Raw genomic sequence first — 17,117 nt, 5'->3', positions numbered from 1 at the left:
TTCCCACCATGATTATTTGCTCTAGCTCTTAATAAGCAAGCCCAGTGTGGCGCAGCACTGAAAGGGGTTACCCAGAGAGCATCCCAGGAGGTCTTCAGGACTCAGCATGGTAAAGCCAGGGCTGTCCTGGTCCAGTGCTGGTGATGGTCCCACTACGAGGGACTAGAGCCCTGCAGAGGACCCTTCCAACCAAAACTGCCATGAGTCTCCCATCCAGCATCTCCCCCTCTCTTTCCCAACACCTCCCTGACTCCCTAAGGCAAGGCCGATGGTCTCTGACTTGCTGCTGTTAAGGCGTTTCTCCAGGCTTCTCGTCAATTATAGAGAGGAGCAGGAAAGTTATCTCAGAATGGAAAAGATAAGGTGCAGGAGCAAAGCATGAAATTCCCTTCCTCAGTTCCAGCTCAGCTAAGGGAAGATGTCCCAGGCTCTCCCAACGGGGCAGCACAATCAAAAACATAATGGGAATTCAGAAGTTGCAAATACATCAGTCTCATCTTCACAGCGTATTTCTCATGCAAATAGCTGCCTGGATGTACTGCTCAAATGCCACTCAACACCTGATCGGCTTCAGCTAAAGATAATAACCCTTTTTCTTGGGCAGATGAAACGTTTGCATCAGCAGCCACACAGCTTAGTTGCTTCACCAGCACAGAAAATTGAGTTTTTTCTGAAATCACGTTCTACTTTTATTTCCGTCTTCGATTCACAGCTTGGGCTTTGCTACAAGGCTTCAAACGAACACGGAAACAAATTATCGTCTAGCGTTAGCCACCTGCAAAACACATTTTCATTTAGGAAAAACTAAAAAACAACATGTGCAGCTGAAAAGTACTATTATATCTGATGACGCACCCTCTAGTCCCAGCAGCAACAGCACTGCGTTATCTCAACACCTCAGAAGTGGAAAATGTACATCCAGATGCCTACTAAGAGGTCACAGATGGTCACTCTTGATCATTAGTTTCTGAACTCAGAGAAACATTTATACACAAACCCCAGAGTGAGCGAAATTATTCCAGGCAGAGCAAGAGAAATACCAAATACTGGATGCCAGCCAGGAGCCAAATAACTTTAATTCTAAAGAACTAAGCAAGTTTCCAAGCCCGTCACCGTACTCTTCTGGAGAACCCTGCTAAATCCTTCCCGAGACCTACCCAAGTACCTCCTGCACCTGCCCACTCGCTTTAAAAAGACCCACTCTTATGGTATGAAGTAAAAAAAAGGACTTCCAAAATCTGAGGTGCCACATGCAAAGAAACACCATAAACAACATGCCAAGGCTGCCCACAACCAGAAGTGCTTCCAGCCAGCTGCAGCTTCAAATGACGTAGGCAGGCAAGTATTTATAACATATGTCAGTTCTGGCCTTAATTTCTCTAGCCATGGCAAGCTGGCAGTCAGTGCTCTGGTGCCCACCTGGCTCTTACATTAAAGGATGTCTTCACCTCCTGCCAAATGTCCCTGCTTCCTGCATGAAACACTTTTAAAATGTATTTTGCGGTGTGCTTCAGCAGGAATAATTCAAAGGTGCATATACTGGTGCAGACATACTTGCCCTGCACACAATTCAGTACAACCAATAAATAGAGTGAGCAGCGAGTCTTAAATAACCCAGCAGGTATTTTTCATTCAGCTCTGCTTTTTCCAGCAGGGCGGGGAATACCAGCTATTTAAATGCCCAGAGTGGATGGAGGAGAGCCCATCTGCACGAGCTGATACAGAGTTCACCATTCAGTCAAGACAGAGGTTTCCCCCAAAATCCATGTTACATGAAACAGGCGCAGTTTTACAGATCGCCACGTAACTGGGATGATTTACATTAAAACACCTACGGGGAACAGCTCCCACGGGGGGTCCTGAAAGGGAGAGAAACGCTGCCTTCTCCAAAGCAAAACTAGTAATTTTGTTCTTCCCGTGGCACGTGCTCCATCATCGAGCGCTTGGGGAGCACAGTAAGGGGGTCTGAAAGCCCAGCAGTGAGTCACGTTTTTCTCCGAAGTGCTGGTACCACAAAGAAGAAAAGACAGAGACAAAGAATTGCCCAGAAAGAGAGAGAAGCAAAAGGAGGATTTTGTAGGAAGTTTTCACATACAGATTTTGTATTACAAAGAGCCTCATCACCTGTGGTGCGTGATTTGGGATTATAACAGATTCTATGTACTCTGGGAGACAATCTCTTTCCTCCTACTAGCCCTTGCTATCAGCAGGGTTTTTGTTCACCAGTTTGAAGGCTGAAGTCTAGTGTCCCCAGGGATGTTTTGCCCACCTAAACCCAGGGTGCAGCTCCTTCCTGCTCCTTGCACAGCTTTCCTCTGGATTTAGGCAGACGGTGACCAAGATAGGGATGGTTTCGCTTCTTTTCCATACCGCATGGCCACCACGGCTAACACCGCTCAGCAAGACAGAAGGTGAGCAGCAGCAGGGCTCCACAGCAAACCTGTATTGAGACCCACTGAATAGTAATGGTTTAATATTTTAATATTAATATTTTCATATGGCTTTCTCTGTGGCTCCTTGCCTTGATAAGCCATCTGTATTGTCATTAATACAGACACTGCCCAGATCCAGTTTTCAAACCATAAGCCTACATACGTTAGAAATGCTAGCGCCCAAAGCTGGGTGCTCTGCACTGTGTGCTTTGCTCCAGAGCACTGGGGCAGCAGAGTCCTCATCACAAGCCAGTAATCTGCAAAACAATGATTTTTCAAGGTAAACTGAACTGACCTTCAATAGAAACAAGGACAGTAAATCTGGCAGGCTCAGGATAAAACATACTCCTTTACTCATCCTGCTTCAAGGCCGTTCCCTCCCTCCACAAGAAGTCCCCGTGAAGTTGCTGCAGCATCACACAGGGAGGCCAGGATGGCCCTGCTCTGCCTGCAGAAACACAGAGAGAAACCACCAGGTCCTGGGTCCCTGCTGAACACCGGCAGGTAGGGCTCTCACTGCCCAAACCAGACAAAAAGCATCTCAAATACCCACATCTGTGGGTTCAGCATCACCAAAGAGTCTCCCTTAGGTGACCTTCTAGCATGATGGGGAAGATCAGCAGAAGACCTTCATGCCCTTCCCCTCGTCCTCCCCGATGTGGAAGCCCCTGCGCAGACCCATGAGAGCATGGCTGGTGGCTCTCCCGGGGACAGTCACACCCTCAGCAAAGTGCCACATTGCCTTATGGCCACCATGCAGCCCGGGGTGTAGGGTTTACAAGCAAACCTGCTCGCTGGCATCCTGCCCACCATGCCAGAAGATGCCGAGTTCAGCTTGGAGCAGCTTTCATACCTCAGCAGTAAGGTATCTGCTTTACGAAGGCTATTCCAGCTCTGATTGCAAAGGAAAAGGAAAAAAAAAGGATGGTTAGCACTGAATACTAACTCCTAATTGATTCATCATGAATCCCACAGGTGGGCGGCACACTCTGGGGAGCAACAGGTCCAAAAAAGCCTGGATCTGCTCCAAAAAGCCTGCGATACCCGAGTGCAGATGTTCTGCCTGGCAGAGTGTGGCAGAAAAGGCGGTTGCCATAGCACTCGGCATGAGCAGTAATTAGGGATGTGATGGGAAGATGTCTTCTCTAGCCAATGACCCCCAATGCAATTGCATTTTCCTTGTAGCAGTAATAAACCCCGCCAAAACGGTGCGAAGAGGCTAGTAAACTTGCTAAACAGAATCTCTGAACTCCAAAACCATCAAAGCTGAGGTACGGACGCAGCAGCCGAAGGGATCTCTGCCCCCCATGACCCTGTCTCAGCTGCTGGTCTTCTCCCATGGGATCCATCTTCACCTCTCCCGGCAGAGCTCCTTACCTCGGCCATGGTTTCACAGTCCACCATCCTCGAGGAAAGGCTTTCGGTGTGGATTTTCCTGGGTTTGGAAAGGGGGAAAAAATCTTCTGCAATGATGGCTCACGCTTTCACGGAGGGTCCCGTGAGTGACCCCACCGGCCCCCACAGGCCACGGGCCCCATTCCCCTTCCCACAGCTGTGGGCTGTGCACAGGGTGCAAGGTACAAGGAGCACAAGGCCCATATACGCACGCTGGGGCTCGGTTTGGCGATAATGCCTGCTAGCAGCAATATTCCTCCTTTTGCTCATGCAGCTGATAAAAGCAACGTGGGCACTTTGCCAGGGTGGGGAGGATTAATCACCCGTCGTTCGTAATACGCTCTTTCAGCAGCACAGCTCTGAGAGTTTCCGTTTCCTTTCAGGGAATCGATATCTACCATAAAGATAGAGACCATTACAACATAACACGTTATTTGCCTAGTTTCTCATTTTTAAAGACTCCCACCTGCTGCTATATTTCAAGGCCAGTTCAGCTCCTCACTCCCTTGGCATACAGATTTTTTCTAGTCATGGACGTTTATGGAGCACTGGGTCCTACCTAAAGCCAGCTGCCCTGTGCAAGCCTCCGTGCAACCTGATTTCCCACCTACAGCTGCAGGTACGGTTCAGAAATAGCACGGGGAAGACCCCAATTGCCTCTCCCACATCCTCAGAAAGTCCCAAGCTGCAAACCATCCCTGATGTAAACTAGATGCTTTGTTTCATCGGTGGTTTCAAGACAAGCAAAATATCATTTTCTGTGTGGTAAAGTATTTGACAGAACAAAACACCCAGCTCTAATCATCAAGGGCACCAAGAAAAGAGATTGAATATGGATAAAAGTGAAACAAATGTTCTGGATGCTGTTGGAAAACATGCTCTAAGCTCTCGCTAGTTAAAAGAGAAATAAATGTCACTTTGAAAAAAGGCAGGGGCAATAAACTGGCACCTGCGGAGTACCAGACATTTGTTTGTTCATTCATCAGCAACTCTAATACAGCAACTCAGGCTGTCAGCTTGTGCTAAACCATCTTGCTTTGTCGCACGGCTCCGGAGCCAGGGTCTGGGTCCCGACGATGAGCTGGGCTCAGCATCCATGAGGCTCTGCCCTTCCTGCCTCTCTAAATTAACATCAAAAGCGCAGCATAAAGGTGCAATTACCCGCAAAGTGCTGATCATGAATCCAAATCCCCAAACTCCGTGGAGTGCAGGAGAAGCCCACGGCAGAAACCTCTCACTGCCGCTCCCCCTGCCTGCCCTCTGCAAAGCACGGCACCTCGCTGCCTGCGGCCGCCCCGCAGAGGCACTGTGGGGTTGGGGACACCACAGCCTTCTGCAACTCGGTTGTGGGCAGGGGGATTCCCCCTCCCCCCCCCCCACTCCGTATCCTGTGCGACCACCCAGGACCTGCATGTTAAGAGCAAAAATTGGCGGGGTTGCCCATGGAAGAAAAGGTTGGGTGATTAAGGCATGCTCCTCTTGCGTCTCTTGTAAAACCATTTCACAGTCTCTTAAAAATAATCAACATCTTCTCTCTCTGCTTTGTCAGAGGCGGTCAGAACCTCTAACCACTCACTCACTTACAAAAGAAAAATCTCTTGAAAAGCTCATAAAAACTCCAAACCAGACGACAACACAATAAAATGCCTGTTTACAGTGCGATTGATATCCTGAAAAATCTATCAATGCAGCACACTGATTTACTAAACTTAATCCAACAGTTGGTTTCTAAGCACAGTCATCACCTTAAATAAAACAGACATTTAATACAGTACTAAACATTTTCAAGTCTCTGCATGTGCCAAATCCCTAATAAATTGCATCTAAACCCTCAACATTATTTTTTTCTTGGATGGATGACTTGATCTTGAAAATATCACTCTGCCCACAAGTACATCAAAGAAAAGAGAAGGCAGGTTTAATTACAGCCTACAAGTAACTTAGCTGCTAGGAGGGATGGCACTTCCAAATTTATTAAGTTGCTGATTATTATATACACGCTTGGGTCCAGTGTGTATATACACTGGGTTATATCAGCGCTCGCTTAATTTATCTCCAGATGGTGCCAGGCAAAACTGGGCCGATAAACCTTGGAAGGACGGGCTGTACATGCCACGGCCAGCACAGAGGCGGCACTGGCGTCCCCTTCGCTCTAAGGGTATTTCCACCAGCTCCGCTTTGGAAGCACAGCATGATTTTTTTGTGATATTTTCATCACGTTGCATTGAGACAATTGATTTTTTAATTTTGGCACCCTGGTCCCATGCAGAGCCGGTACCTTCAGCCTGCATCCTGCATCACAGCCCGCTTTAAACCGAGCTCTTCATCTTGCATATGGTTTCACGAACAGTAAGCACAGCAATTGCATCTGAGTTAACAACACATCAATTTTGCCGTCAGGCTTGTTCAAATTGATCAGCCTCAAGATAGACTTTTAAATACCACCTGTTTGTGATGCACTTGGGCTGCTTTGTAATGTCAACTCTATTACTGGGGTATTACTGTAACTATTTTGGTTTTGCGTAACAGGCATCCCCTGTTTGCAGAAAATTATAAAACAAAACGGGAAGAAAAAGAATGGTTTCAAGCCATAATGCTCATTTACAAAATCACAACATAGCCCTCCTGCTGTGGAGTGCTCGATAAAGTGCTTTAAAAAAACAAAGCAGCAGAAAGTTGTCCAGATGGGCTCCCATCCACCGCTCAGCCTTTGAACCCACGAGTGCTTTCCCAGTCTGGCCAGTTCAATAATATTTTCCCAGCTGCTTTGTTAAAAGCCAATGACATCCACAAGCACGTTAAAGCCTAATCAGCATTCAGCTAGGACTGCTTCATGCACGCCCTGCATACAGGGAGCAATCCTACGGTGCCACAGGCCGAAAGCAAGAGCGGTGGCAATCTGAGCAGCTATCAGGTACCGCTCACTCGCATTTATGCAGCATCTCTTCTTCTCTGAGTCGTGGTGCTGAGCGGCGCCTGGAGGGGCTCAGGTCATGTCCCCACCAAATACCACTGCAGGGAACCTGAGGGCCATTGCAAAGCCAACCCGGCTCTTCAGTGCCCACCACATGACCGGGACAAGAACACGACAGGGACAAGAACACGACAGGGACAAGAACACGACAGGCGTGTGAATGCGGTGATAATCCAGTTATAAAGGTGGAAAAGATTTACGCATTCACAACAGGGACTGGAAATCACTGCCTGGATTTCGGAGCGGTACTGTGCTGGAGCCTGCAGGGCTGAGTTACCCAGAGAAGAGCTATTTGCATCTGTTTGACTGAACACTCTTGCCCCACCGCGCCGGGGTGCTGGTGTCCTGGTCCTCCCTGGGCAAGAAAGCCAAGGGATGCTGTGATTTTTCACCTTCACAGGGGCAGGTTAAGGGCACCAATAACTCTCCGTGGCTTGCAGCAAAGCTATACTTCAGCTGTTTTTTCAGAGAGACAAACTTCCCTCCACCTCTTGGCCCTCTCATTTCCATCAAAAGAAGTCATTTATGCATGTTTTTAACTTCTCATTATTTCTTTTTAGCACAATTTTCAAAGCAAACCATTAAAACAAATAAATACTCCTTCCTTGTTTTGGGAGGAGAGGGTCTCAGGTTTTTTTGCACAAACTGCCAACAGTATGAATCAGTCAGAAATGGCCTTTTTTGATGAATTAACATTAAACGTTGCCTATTTCTACTTGATACGGAAGCCTGGATTAATCTGATTTCTATTTGTAATCTCTGTAATATTGAACTGCAAGAGACACAGGTACAAATGAATTGTTTGGAGCTCAGCTGAACGATTTGCTAATTGCCAGAAGCAAACGGTAAGACATTGAAAGCATGAGTTAAAATTAAATCAGCTTCCACCTCCTTTGAGATTTTGCAGGTATATCTTGATTATCACCAAAGTTGTATGTAGGAGAGGAAGAAATCAGAGAAACAAACATGCAGGTTTGGATATGTGACACACAACTGGCAGGGAACTAGTAAAAGAATAGCAAAGCAAGAAATGCCTGTACTCTGTTGCCTGTATTTTCCCAGTATCTTTGTTTCTCATGTATTCTCTTCTCCTGCCACTGAAAAATGATCTAGAAAACCTCTCCCCAAATTCAGTCCCAAGGCAGGCGGCTTGCTCTGCCTACCAAGCAGCAGCTGGACACATCTGCTGCTTGATCGTGACGCCCTATGCACACTTATTCAGAAAAAAACACAAGGATGAATTTGTAAGACTGGAGCTTAAACCAAAATCTACAATCTCTTTGAATGCCTACATGACTCAAACACAAGTGGCTGATTAGAATTAAATATCTTTCTTAGTCACTTTTATGGTTTTAATGCAAGCTCTTGGTATCTTTCCATTCCCTAGAAAAGAAAACCTCTGATGCAGAACAGCCCTGCACGATCCGAAAAATAAGCCACTGAGCCCCAATCCTAGCTAGAAAACCCTCCAGTGTAATACTTCTCCGCACCGTTTGCACAGACAAACCCTCCCCGATCTTTGTCCCCCGCAGTAAACGCCAGCCCGCTGCTCCCAGCTCCAATCTGCCTTGCTGCCAGATTAAACAGGCTCCCTCCAGAGACCCCACGGAGAGACTGCCTGGGAAAACACCTGGGAAATAGGATTAGAAATAGAAAAATGTTCTCAAATGTTTATTCAAACAAGTTTCTGTGCAGTTTTTCCAGCTTTGTCTTTCTCCCGATAACCTTCCCAGGGAGTGATTTGTTTTAAAAGCCCCTTTTCTTTGGTGAGCCTGAGATGTTTTGTAGCTCTATCAGCATGCAGCTGCTGAGCACCAGCTTTGGCACCAAGTATTTCTTCACTTAAATGAAAAGTAGAGCACAGTATAGTTTCAGTGACATGTCGGCACAGAGAAGAATAAGCTAGGACTCAAAAAACATCTTCCACATAAACAGAAAGAACAAAATCCACCAAATGCCCACGCTCTTTGAGAGCCAGAAATTAGAGCCAGACATATAATTTTTGTGCAATCATTTTGTCCCTTTCAGAAGAGACAAGAACTGTCTCTTGAATCAGTTAATCAAAACCTCAGCTGATTATACCATCCGTAGTTTGTTTCCCAGAGAGCTAATTGAGAACATTCAATATTCAAAAATTAAGTTGGTTTCAACGGGCACATCCATCTCCGTAGTGTGGGCTTCTGCTCCCAGATGAACCTGGCACTCCACTGAATCAGGTTTGCAACGCAAATAGCCAAGATTAGGGAGGGGGAGAAAAAACACGAAAAAAATAGTCAATCATAATCTTCATTGATCCTTGCCCAAGAAGTGGAAGTACTTTCTGTTCAGATTTGAGAGGACTGGACTGCAGAGACCTGGAGAAAAGCATGGGCAGCAGAGCATTGCTGCTAAAGTCTCCCTGCCCACAGCGGACTCTATCAGATGGAGTCTCCTCACACCAAAGGACACCAGACCTGATGTAGGTTGTGGGAAGGCAAAGCATCTCAGAGGGTATGCCTGGGGGGACTGTGGTATCCAAACAAAGTGGTAACAACAGACCTTTTCCACCAGAGGAAAATACTGGAGCAGAAGGACAGCAGGCTGCTGCATGATCAAAGGTACCGAAGGTGTCCAGGTCTGGAGCAGAGTTGTCTGCTGGAAGGAGGGTGTCGAGAACCTCATGTTCACTTGTGATGATGTGAAGCTCCATTTCTGCCCAGGTTATCAGCCGAAGCACAAGGTGTACGGTAACAACAGACCTTTTCCACCAGAGGAAAATACTGGAGCAGAAGGACAGCAGGCTGCTGCATGATCAAAGGTACCGAAGGTGTCCAGGTCTGGAGCAGAGTTGTCTGCTGGAAGGAGGGTGTCGAGAACCTCATGTTCACTTGTGATGATGTGAAGCTCCATTTCTGCCCAGGTTATCAGCTGAAGCACAAGGTGTAGCTTTAGCTTGCACACATCAAGCTTCCTTGCAAGCTATTCCTTGCTTAATATTCAGGAACAGGTTTTGAGCTCCTTTGCCTTTGTCTCTGACCCCACCAGAATGCCACATTGCTCTTATACAACACCAAACCGGGAATTTTCAGAGCTCAGGGTACCACCAAGGCAGAGACCTGCAGGGCTGTGACCGAGACGTCTTCCTTTGGCTCCTCTCGTGGGGAACAGCGCCAGTCTGAACCCCCAACTACACCCGCAGCACCCTGCCAGCATCTCCTCCCACTCTTTGTATGCTGCTCACCATCGTAGAGCATTAAGCTCCATAGCCACAGGCAGTGAGTGTTTGCACAGGGTCTAACGTAAACCAATTTTATTCTCTGGGTATCGGTGCAATCAAAGTAACAGAGAAACAAAATTTATCTTTGCAAGCTATCAGCCCAATTTTGAGAGCTTCTGGCCCTGCAAATGCCCTGATGGTGTCTGCAGAGAGTAGAAATCAGACAAGACCTGGGGGGATTTTTTCCCAGCTGAGTTAGAGGAGGAAGGGGACTGGGGAGGCTGGGCAGGAGGAACACACGCTGCCGCGCTCTCTCCCTCTCCTTAGAGGCCTCGGCACTAGCACTGATGCTCTGCATGGCCACCTCCGGCTCAAAACACACACTGTAACCAGCAAGTCACAACTGCAGGAGACAGCTCACTCCTGCTCGTATCCCTCAGTAGCACTAATACAATCTTAACAGCTTCTCCTGCACAATTAATGGCCAGTGAAATATAGACTTGTCCCTCCTCATTTGCTCTGCTTCCATCAACCTTAAGTAAGCAGTGCTCACAGCCAGGCCCTGAGGAGCAGCTGTCCCACCGTGCCAGCCCAGGGCCAGACCCATCTCAGCCAGCTTCGCTTTGCCAGGCAGCAGGTTGCCCCCACTAACAGCTCCACTTGGGATTGTAGCCGTTTAAACACCCCGTGCAGGGCCAGGTAAGCCCTATCTCCCTGCAAAAGCAGGGGTAGCCCAAAACTCCCACCCTGTCTGCACTGGCATTGCAGGTCTCTCGAAACGCTGGCGCTGAATCCACCGCTGGAAGCAGCACGGCTGTGCCGGCACAGCGCTCTCCGGGCTGACATGCTCAGCTTTGCAGCGGGACTAATTAGCACAGGTGGAGAAGCTCATCAGCATCATTACCTGCTTCTGGGGTGGCCCTGCGTAGTCGTGCCTCCCCTAGCTCTGGGGTTGAACACAGCACTCAGGTTGGTAGCTGCCCTGACCATACCCCACTACATCCCTGCACCCCAAAGCGACCCCAAATTACTCTGATTTATAATACAGCTCCCTGTGGTATCTGAGCAGCTGAGGGGGTCAGGAAGGAAGGTGGCTCCATGTTTCCAGGAAGGATGTTGTTCAGCATCTGAAGGTTCACGTTTTCCCATCCGTCCCCCATTCATTGCCCCTCCGAGTACAGCCCTGCGTACCCACCACGAAGGGCAGGAGGCGGCACGCTGCCAAAGGCGGCACAGGCTTTGTGAAGCCATCGTCTTCAGTTCTCCATTTGTCACAATACTCCAGCAAATGTGACAGTCTGGGGAAGCTGTGAAGGGCTTCTGAGAAGGGATACCGCTTCTGTTAATTATCCTACATCCTACACTCCAACCTTTTCTAGTGTTTGCCACCGGAGAGAAGAGCTCATTTAGGGGGGCGGGGGAGGTGGAAGCAATTAAAAGAATAGCTATAAGCCTAGCAAAGAGATAACAAATGACAGAGCAGCAGAATGCTAATGCCATGTTCTTGGCTCCTTGTGAATGGACCTGTACAGCTCATCGGAGAAGTCCTGCTCCAGTGAGCAGATCTCTCCCCAAAGGATTGTCCTCTGCAGCTATGAAAAATGTACAAGATAGAAAAGGACTTTTTAAAATCCCCTGCCAGGACTAAATTTGTTTGGTCAACAGCCACATCAGACCTTCCCCTGCTTTCACAAGGACTGAGAAGTGCTCCTTTCTTCCGAGGGGATGCAGAGGGGGGGGTACGTGCCGGCCCAGGGAGCTGGAAGAAGATAGGAACTGTGGGTCAGACAAAGCAAGTTTCGTCTAGTATCACAGTAACATTTTTAAAGGGTTTCATCTGGACATTCATGACCCTAAAACTTGTTTGATTTTCCATTTGCTATGACTTTTTCCTTTTAAAATTGATACATATCGTTAGAAGAAGTAAGAAAAGGTGTAGATAACTCTGCAAATATAACAGGATTTCCCAGGGGAACATCAATCTAATGTTTTCTAAAGCCCTGTTCTGCCACTAAACCAAATATATATATTTAAATGTGTGTCTACATATCATACACATAATTTGTGCAATTCCAGTAGCATTGATATTAATAGCAACATATCATTACCTCCCCATTAATCTTCAGGCAGCTCCCCATAAAGCACTGCTGAAACCTCCTGCAATAGCAGCTAAAACTAATAGTGAAAAACCACCTGGCAACGTCTTGCTTTTGCCTCCTGCTTCAGTTGGGAGGAGGGAAGGAGGGCAGCCAGTGTGAGCAATGGAGAGAAAAATGCCACTTGATCATTGTTTTTAAGCAACAGCAGGTTTATTAATATAATTTTGCCAAAAAACCAAGTGAAATACGTGATACATTTTGCACGTTCCTGTTGCCAGATGAAATAACCAGCGATGATGGGACTTACAGCACAGTCCTCGCACCCTGCCATGGATGGCAGGTTCTCTTATGGAGATACCCGGTAATAAAACCCCGGGGCGGGTCTTTGGAGCCCATGCCCACCACGCCACATCGTTAACCTCCTAGAGACACTTCCCAGGCAGTCAAGAAGAAAGAAGGAGCCTCATTAACGCCCCTGGGCTATTTTGGGGTATCTCATTTCAGTTCAGCGTCCTCCTAACCGCACCTTGCTGGCAACGAGGTGTTTCACTGGGGGACTGTCAGCTGCAGCGCATCACGACTGACTCCCCACAGCAGCACAGCTACTCCTGCATCCGTAACCAACTTCACCTTCCCATTCCTCTGCCCAGCTTTTCTCCTTTCCACCATCTTCCCAACTAAAGCAACTCGAGAAACCGGTACAGACATTCATTTTATCTTCTTCAGTAAGGCAGTTCCCTGCTCCTAAAAATACTCCAGGAAATTGAATCAACATTTTGTAATTTGGCTGGTAACAGCAATTACTAATAATCAGCAGGAACATAATTTTCTTCATTTTCTACTCTAGCTGTAATGTAATTTCAATAGCAAACTTTGTTTTTCACACTAAACAAACATGATGGGGACATTCATTTTATCTTCTTCAGTAAGGCAGTTCCCTGCTCCTAAAAATACTCCAGGAAATTGAATCAACATTTTGTAATTTGGCTGGTAACAGCAATTACTAATAATCAGCAGGAACATAATTTTCTTCATTTTCTACTCTAGCTGTAATGTAATTTCAATAGCAAACTTTGTTTTTCACACTAAACAAACATGATGGGCAATATGAGAAAAACACAGAGATAAAACGGAGTATCAAAAAACAGTTAAAAATAAAAAATACTCCAGGAAATTGAATCAACATTTTGTAATTTGGCTGGTAACACTAATAATCATTTTATCTTCTTCAGTAAGGCAGTTCCCTGCTCCTAAAAATACTCCAGGAAATTGAATCAACATTTTGTAATTTGGCTGGTAACAGCAATTACTAATAATCAGCAGGAACATAATTTTCTTCATTTTCTACTCTAGCTGTAATGTAATTTCAATAGCAAACTTTGTTTTTCACACTAAACAAACATGATGGGCAATATGAGAAAAACACAGAGATAAAACGGAGTATCAAAAAACAGCCTTAAAAATAAACAAACTTCTACCAAATGGCAAATAATTGTCACTCAAACTGCCTTTTGGAAAGATAAAGTTAATATTGTTCCTATGTTCCCCTGTAAAATGGAAAAATGAAAGCTCCACTCCTCTTGCTTGGCGGCAGCAGCACTCGAAATTGCAACCCTAGTGCTCGGGCACACAGGAGGCTGGAGGCAGCATCCTTCCTGCCTGACCTCCCACAGACCCACCGATTTACTGTGCGGAGAACAAAAGGCAGGGCAAGGTGAAGAGCACACACACAGCTTTGAAGGACTGTACTAGATGCAAGACTGCAGACAAGCAAACTACTGGTTTCATAGCAAAAAGCACTTTTGCAGAAGGAAGCACGACACTGAAATAGGTTTTCTGGAGACTGAGAGCGCTCTTGCAGATAAAAAACAGGAATATTTTCTTCCCCCAACTTGATAAATTTGCTGTAGGTGTCTATGATTTCCAAATCAATAAGCAAGTGCCAATTTCATGCAAGGATTTAACTTGGAAGGGTGACCAACTCATTGCTTTTCCTTCCAGCCAAGAACAGCAGATGCTACACTGCTCTGTGCAAGTATCGGTCCCTAACGGGTATCGATGACTGGATCAAGCCAGCTTGGCAAAAGAAAAATACTACTGAATTGTGGGAACTCTTGCCACGCTCAGGAGCTGCTCAGCGAGACCCCGCTTGCCGGCAGCATGACATTTAGAAATGGCACATTTTCTCTCTGTCCAGATTAGAAGACATCCCTTGCTAAGGCTCGGAGCAAGCTGCAGATTCTCTACAATCCCCAAGCAAAAGCGGACTGCAATCCAATTTCCCATTTCAAGAAGGCCAGAAGAAACATCCAGACACTAACCCCCATACACCCCGGTTTACACATCAGCTGTCTGCATCCTTTCAAAGGCCAGATGAAAGTTGATAACCTCAGGCAATGATATGAACTATTTCAGAACAGAGGCAGGTGAACACCCAAGACCCGGAGCCTAGAGAGATCCCGCCCGGGAGCATGGCCTGGAGCTCAATAAATAGACCCACAAAGCATAAGGCAGCATCTAGTGTCTGTCGAAGAGGAGCCATTAGAAGGGATGGATCATTCTCAGCGAATTTTAGTAACAAGATCACTTAAGATCCTTTGATTAATTATTCACTGAATAGTATATACCAAGCTGGTCTTTGGCATTTCTGATCTTGGAATAAACTTTGGGAAGTGCACGCATTGGAAAGACAGGATTTTGAGAAACCTCACATTTACTTTGCTTTCAGAAATGTCTTCAGCAGCAGCCCCTGTACCGGGGTTGATGAGTTTTACATCTGCTGCTTTGGGGCCAGCGCACTCTAGAGCGATCACTGCTTTCCAGGGGATATTTTGGATGGGTGGCAAAGCATGCACCACTCACATGGGCAAGACTCGATCTACCTGCTGCCAGAAGGCTTTATAATTAACCGGACTATTATTTTTTTAAGCACTTACTGCAAGACTCCTCATTTGAAATTGGATTCTCTTTTCATCTGCTTTTTGGACAGATCTTTTTCTCTCCAGAGGAATAAGAGTCACACTGGAATATGACTCAAAGCTGGCTTTCGTTTGTATTTCCAAACAGCCTAAACTACTCAGGCTTTTGAAGACGGGTTCCTCTTGGAAAAAGAAAACCCACCAGTGGGCTGTGTCCTTTGTGCCGGTGCCCAGTGCCGTCACTAGCTGCTGGCGGGGGGGGCTCCCACTGGGGGCCCACAGACCCACGGCTTTGTGCCAATCTCAAACACCGCTGGTGCCAGACACTTGTCAGGGGGCTCACAAACACCTCAGACCCCGCCAAAGGCAAGGGCAGTCAGAGGGGACACTGAGGGAGAGACAGCAAAGGCAGGTGGAGGGGCTGCTAACGAGTTTGTCACCTTAATTTGATAGCTCGGCGCAGCCTGCGAAAGCTTGATTCTCAGCGTGAGCCATATTTAGCGTCAATTTTGATGCAACATAAAACTAAAGCAGACCTAGAGCCCCCCTCTGCCATCATTTTTCCCTGCTGCTACTGCAGGAAAATGCAGTGATGCAGAGAGTGCAGTGCTGCTCGTGGATCCGTCCACTTGCCCTTGCTGCCTTGCCCAGGCTTTGTACAGCCACATCAGGCTGCTTGGATCAGAGCAGAGGCAAAGCATCTGCAACAGCAGCTGCAGGGCTTGAGCTGGCCTCCATGCAGCTGAATTCCACCTTGAAGAGAAGGGGGCTCGTTTCTATTAAGTGCTAGAGTGATCACTGCACCAGGGGATATTTTGGACCGGAGGCAAAGCAGGCATGGTCCAAGTGCAGGGGATACAGAGAGATCACAAAGAGACAAGACCACAAATCATTCCAGTTTGTTGTGTGTAAAACAGCTGGATAGGACAATGCTCACAGAGAGTCACACCGTTACCTTTTGTAGCACAGCGAAGCTTTTAGATAAAGTGGAAAAGCTGAAGAGACATTTAAATGCCCTCAGGGGTAAAACTAAGCATCATTTCAGATGCTGTAAAGATCAGGTTGCACTAAAGAAAATGGCCTGAAAAAATCACCAGGACAAAAGAAGTCATAGTGACCATCACGCTGAGACACAAACTAAGCAGAAATGGAGATTTTGCAAAGTTTTGCAAAGCGAGTTGCGCCCCCGCAGCCTCCGTGGCGCGTAGCTCTCCGGAGCAGCACTGCCCCTGCACACTAATGCTGTGATCCAAAGGCTCTGTGAAACAGTGGGGTGTCAGCACGGGGAACTTACTTGGTGTTATCCGAGTCAATAGTATGAAAGAGCTTCTCAAGTTCTTCTTCATTGAGTGTCCCGTCAGAAAAAAAGGCCTGGAACTCCTCCAGGGACAGCCTCCCGTCATCTGCAAACAGCAACAGAGCCGCTGTTAGGGAACGGGCAAAGCGAGGGGCACAACGACTGAAAATCAAGGGTTACGTTCAGATTTAAAGATTCAGACCAAAAATTATCTCCAAGTGCTTCTGCAGAACTGGTCCCACAACCAATGCAGAGCTCACTGGCCACAGGGTGGGACCTGGCAGCACCAGAGCCAGTTGGAGCTTCGTTGCTCCTGGATATGGACACACTGGCCATTAGCAACTAATTGGGCTATTAACCCGAAGCATGACTCAAGCCTAAAGAGGAAAAGCCTACAAGCTTCATCCTAAAAATGCATTACATTTAAGAAATTATGGAGCGTTTTGTTTACCATATGTTCAAATGATGCAGGATGCTCATTAAGGGACGTATAATACATAGGCAAAGACCTAGGGCTGGAACTAACGACAGATCCACCAGTATCTTTTGCCATCTCCATCCAGCTGCATCCTCTCCAACACAGTGCATCTCCCAGCTCTGGACACAAACGCAAAATAGCAGCTACCAAGCACAACAAGAGACATCTTGCTTCATTTGCCAACTGTTTAAACACACAAGGACTGTGTCACCTTAATATTGTGCCTTTACTTCTAAAGGGACCTGATGACGCACAAAATCCATCTGCCCGGCCATACGGGCTACAGCTTGCTTGGGCGCCTTTTGGCAAACGCACCAGCACCTGAAGG

At 47.0% G+C, this 17,117-nt stretch overlaps 1 protein-coding gene across 1 annotated transcript in view; it reads right to left on the bottom strand.

Annotated features, from left to right (window-relative positions):
* The window catches only part of NECAB2 (N-terminal EF-hand calcium binding protein 2), a 44,699-nt gene extending 28,052 nt beyond the window's left edge, over positions 1–16,647 (bottom strand). The window contains exons 1-2 of the mRNA XM_009276792.1: positions 16,572–16,647; positions 16,309–16,417 (exon numbers count right to left, since the gene is read on the bottom strand). Of these exons, the coding sequence (XP_009275067.1) occupies positions 16,309–16,417; positions 16,572–16,647 (185 nt within the window). The remainder of the gene's footprint in view (positions 1–16,308; positions 16,418–16,571) is intronic.
* Positions 16,648–17,117: the final 470 nt, after the last annotated feature.

This window comes from Aptenodytes forsteri, unplaced genomic scaffold (assembly GCF_000699145.1).
Source record: "Aptenodytes forsteri isolate BGI_AS27 unplaced genomic scaffold, ASM69914v1 Scaffold33, whole genome shotgun sequence".
Lineage (NCBI taxonomy): Eukaryota > Metazoa > Chordata > Aves > Sphenisciformes > Spheniscidae > Aptenodytes > Aptenodytes forsteri.
This window is presented reverse-complemented; position numbering and strand designations above follow the sequence as displayed.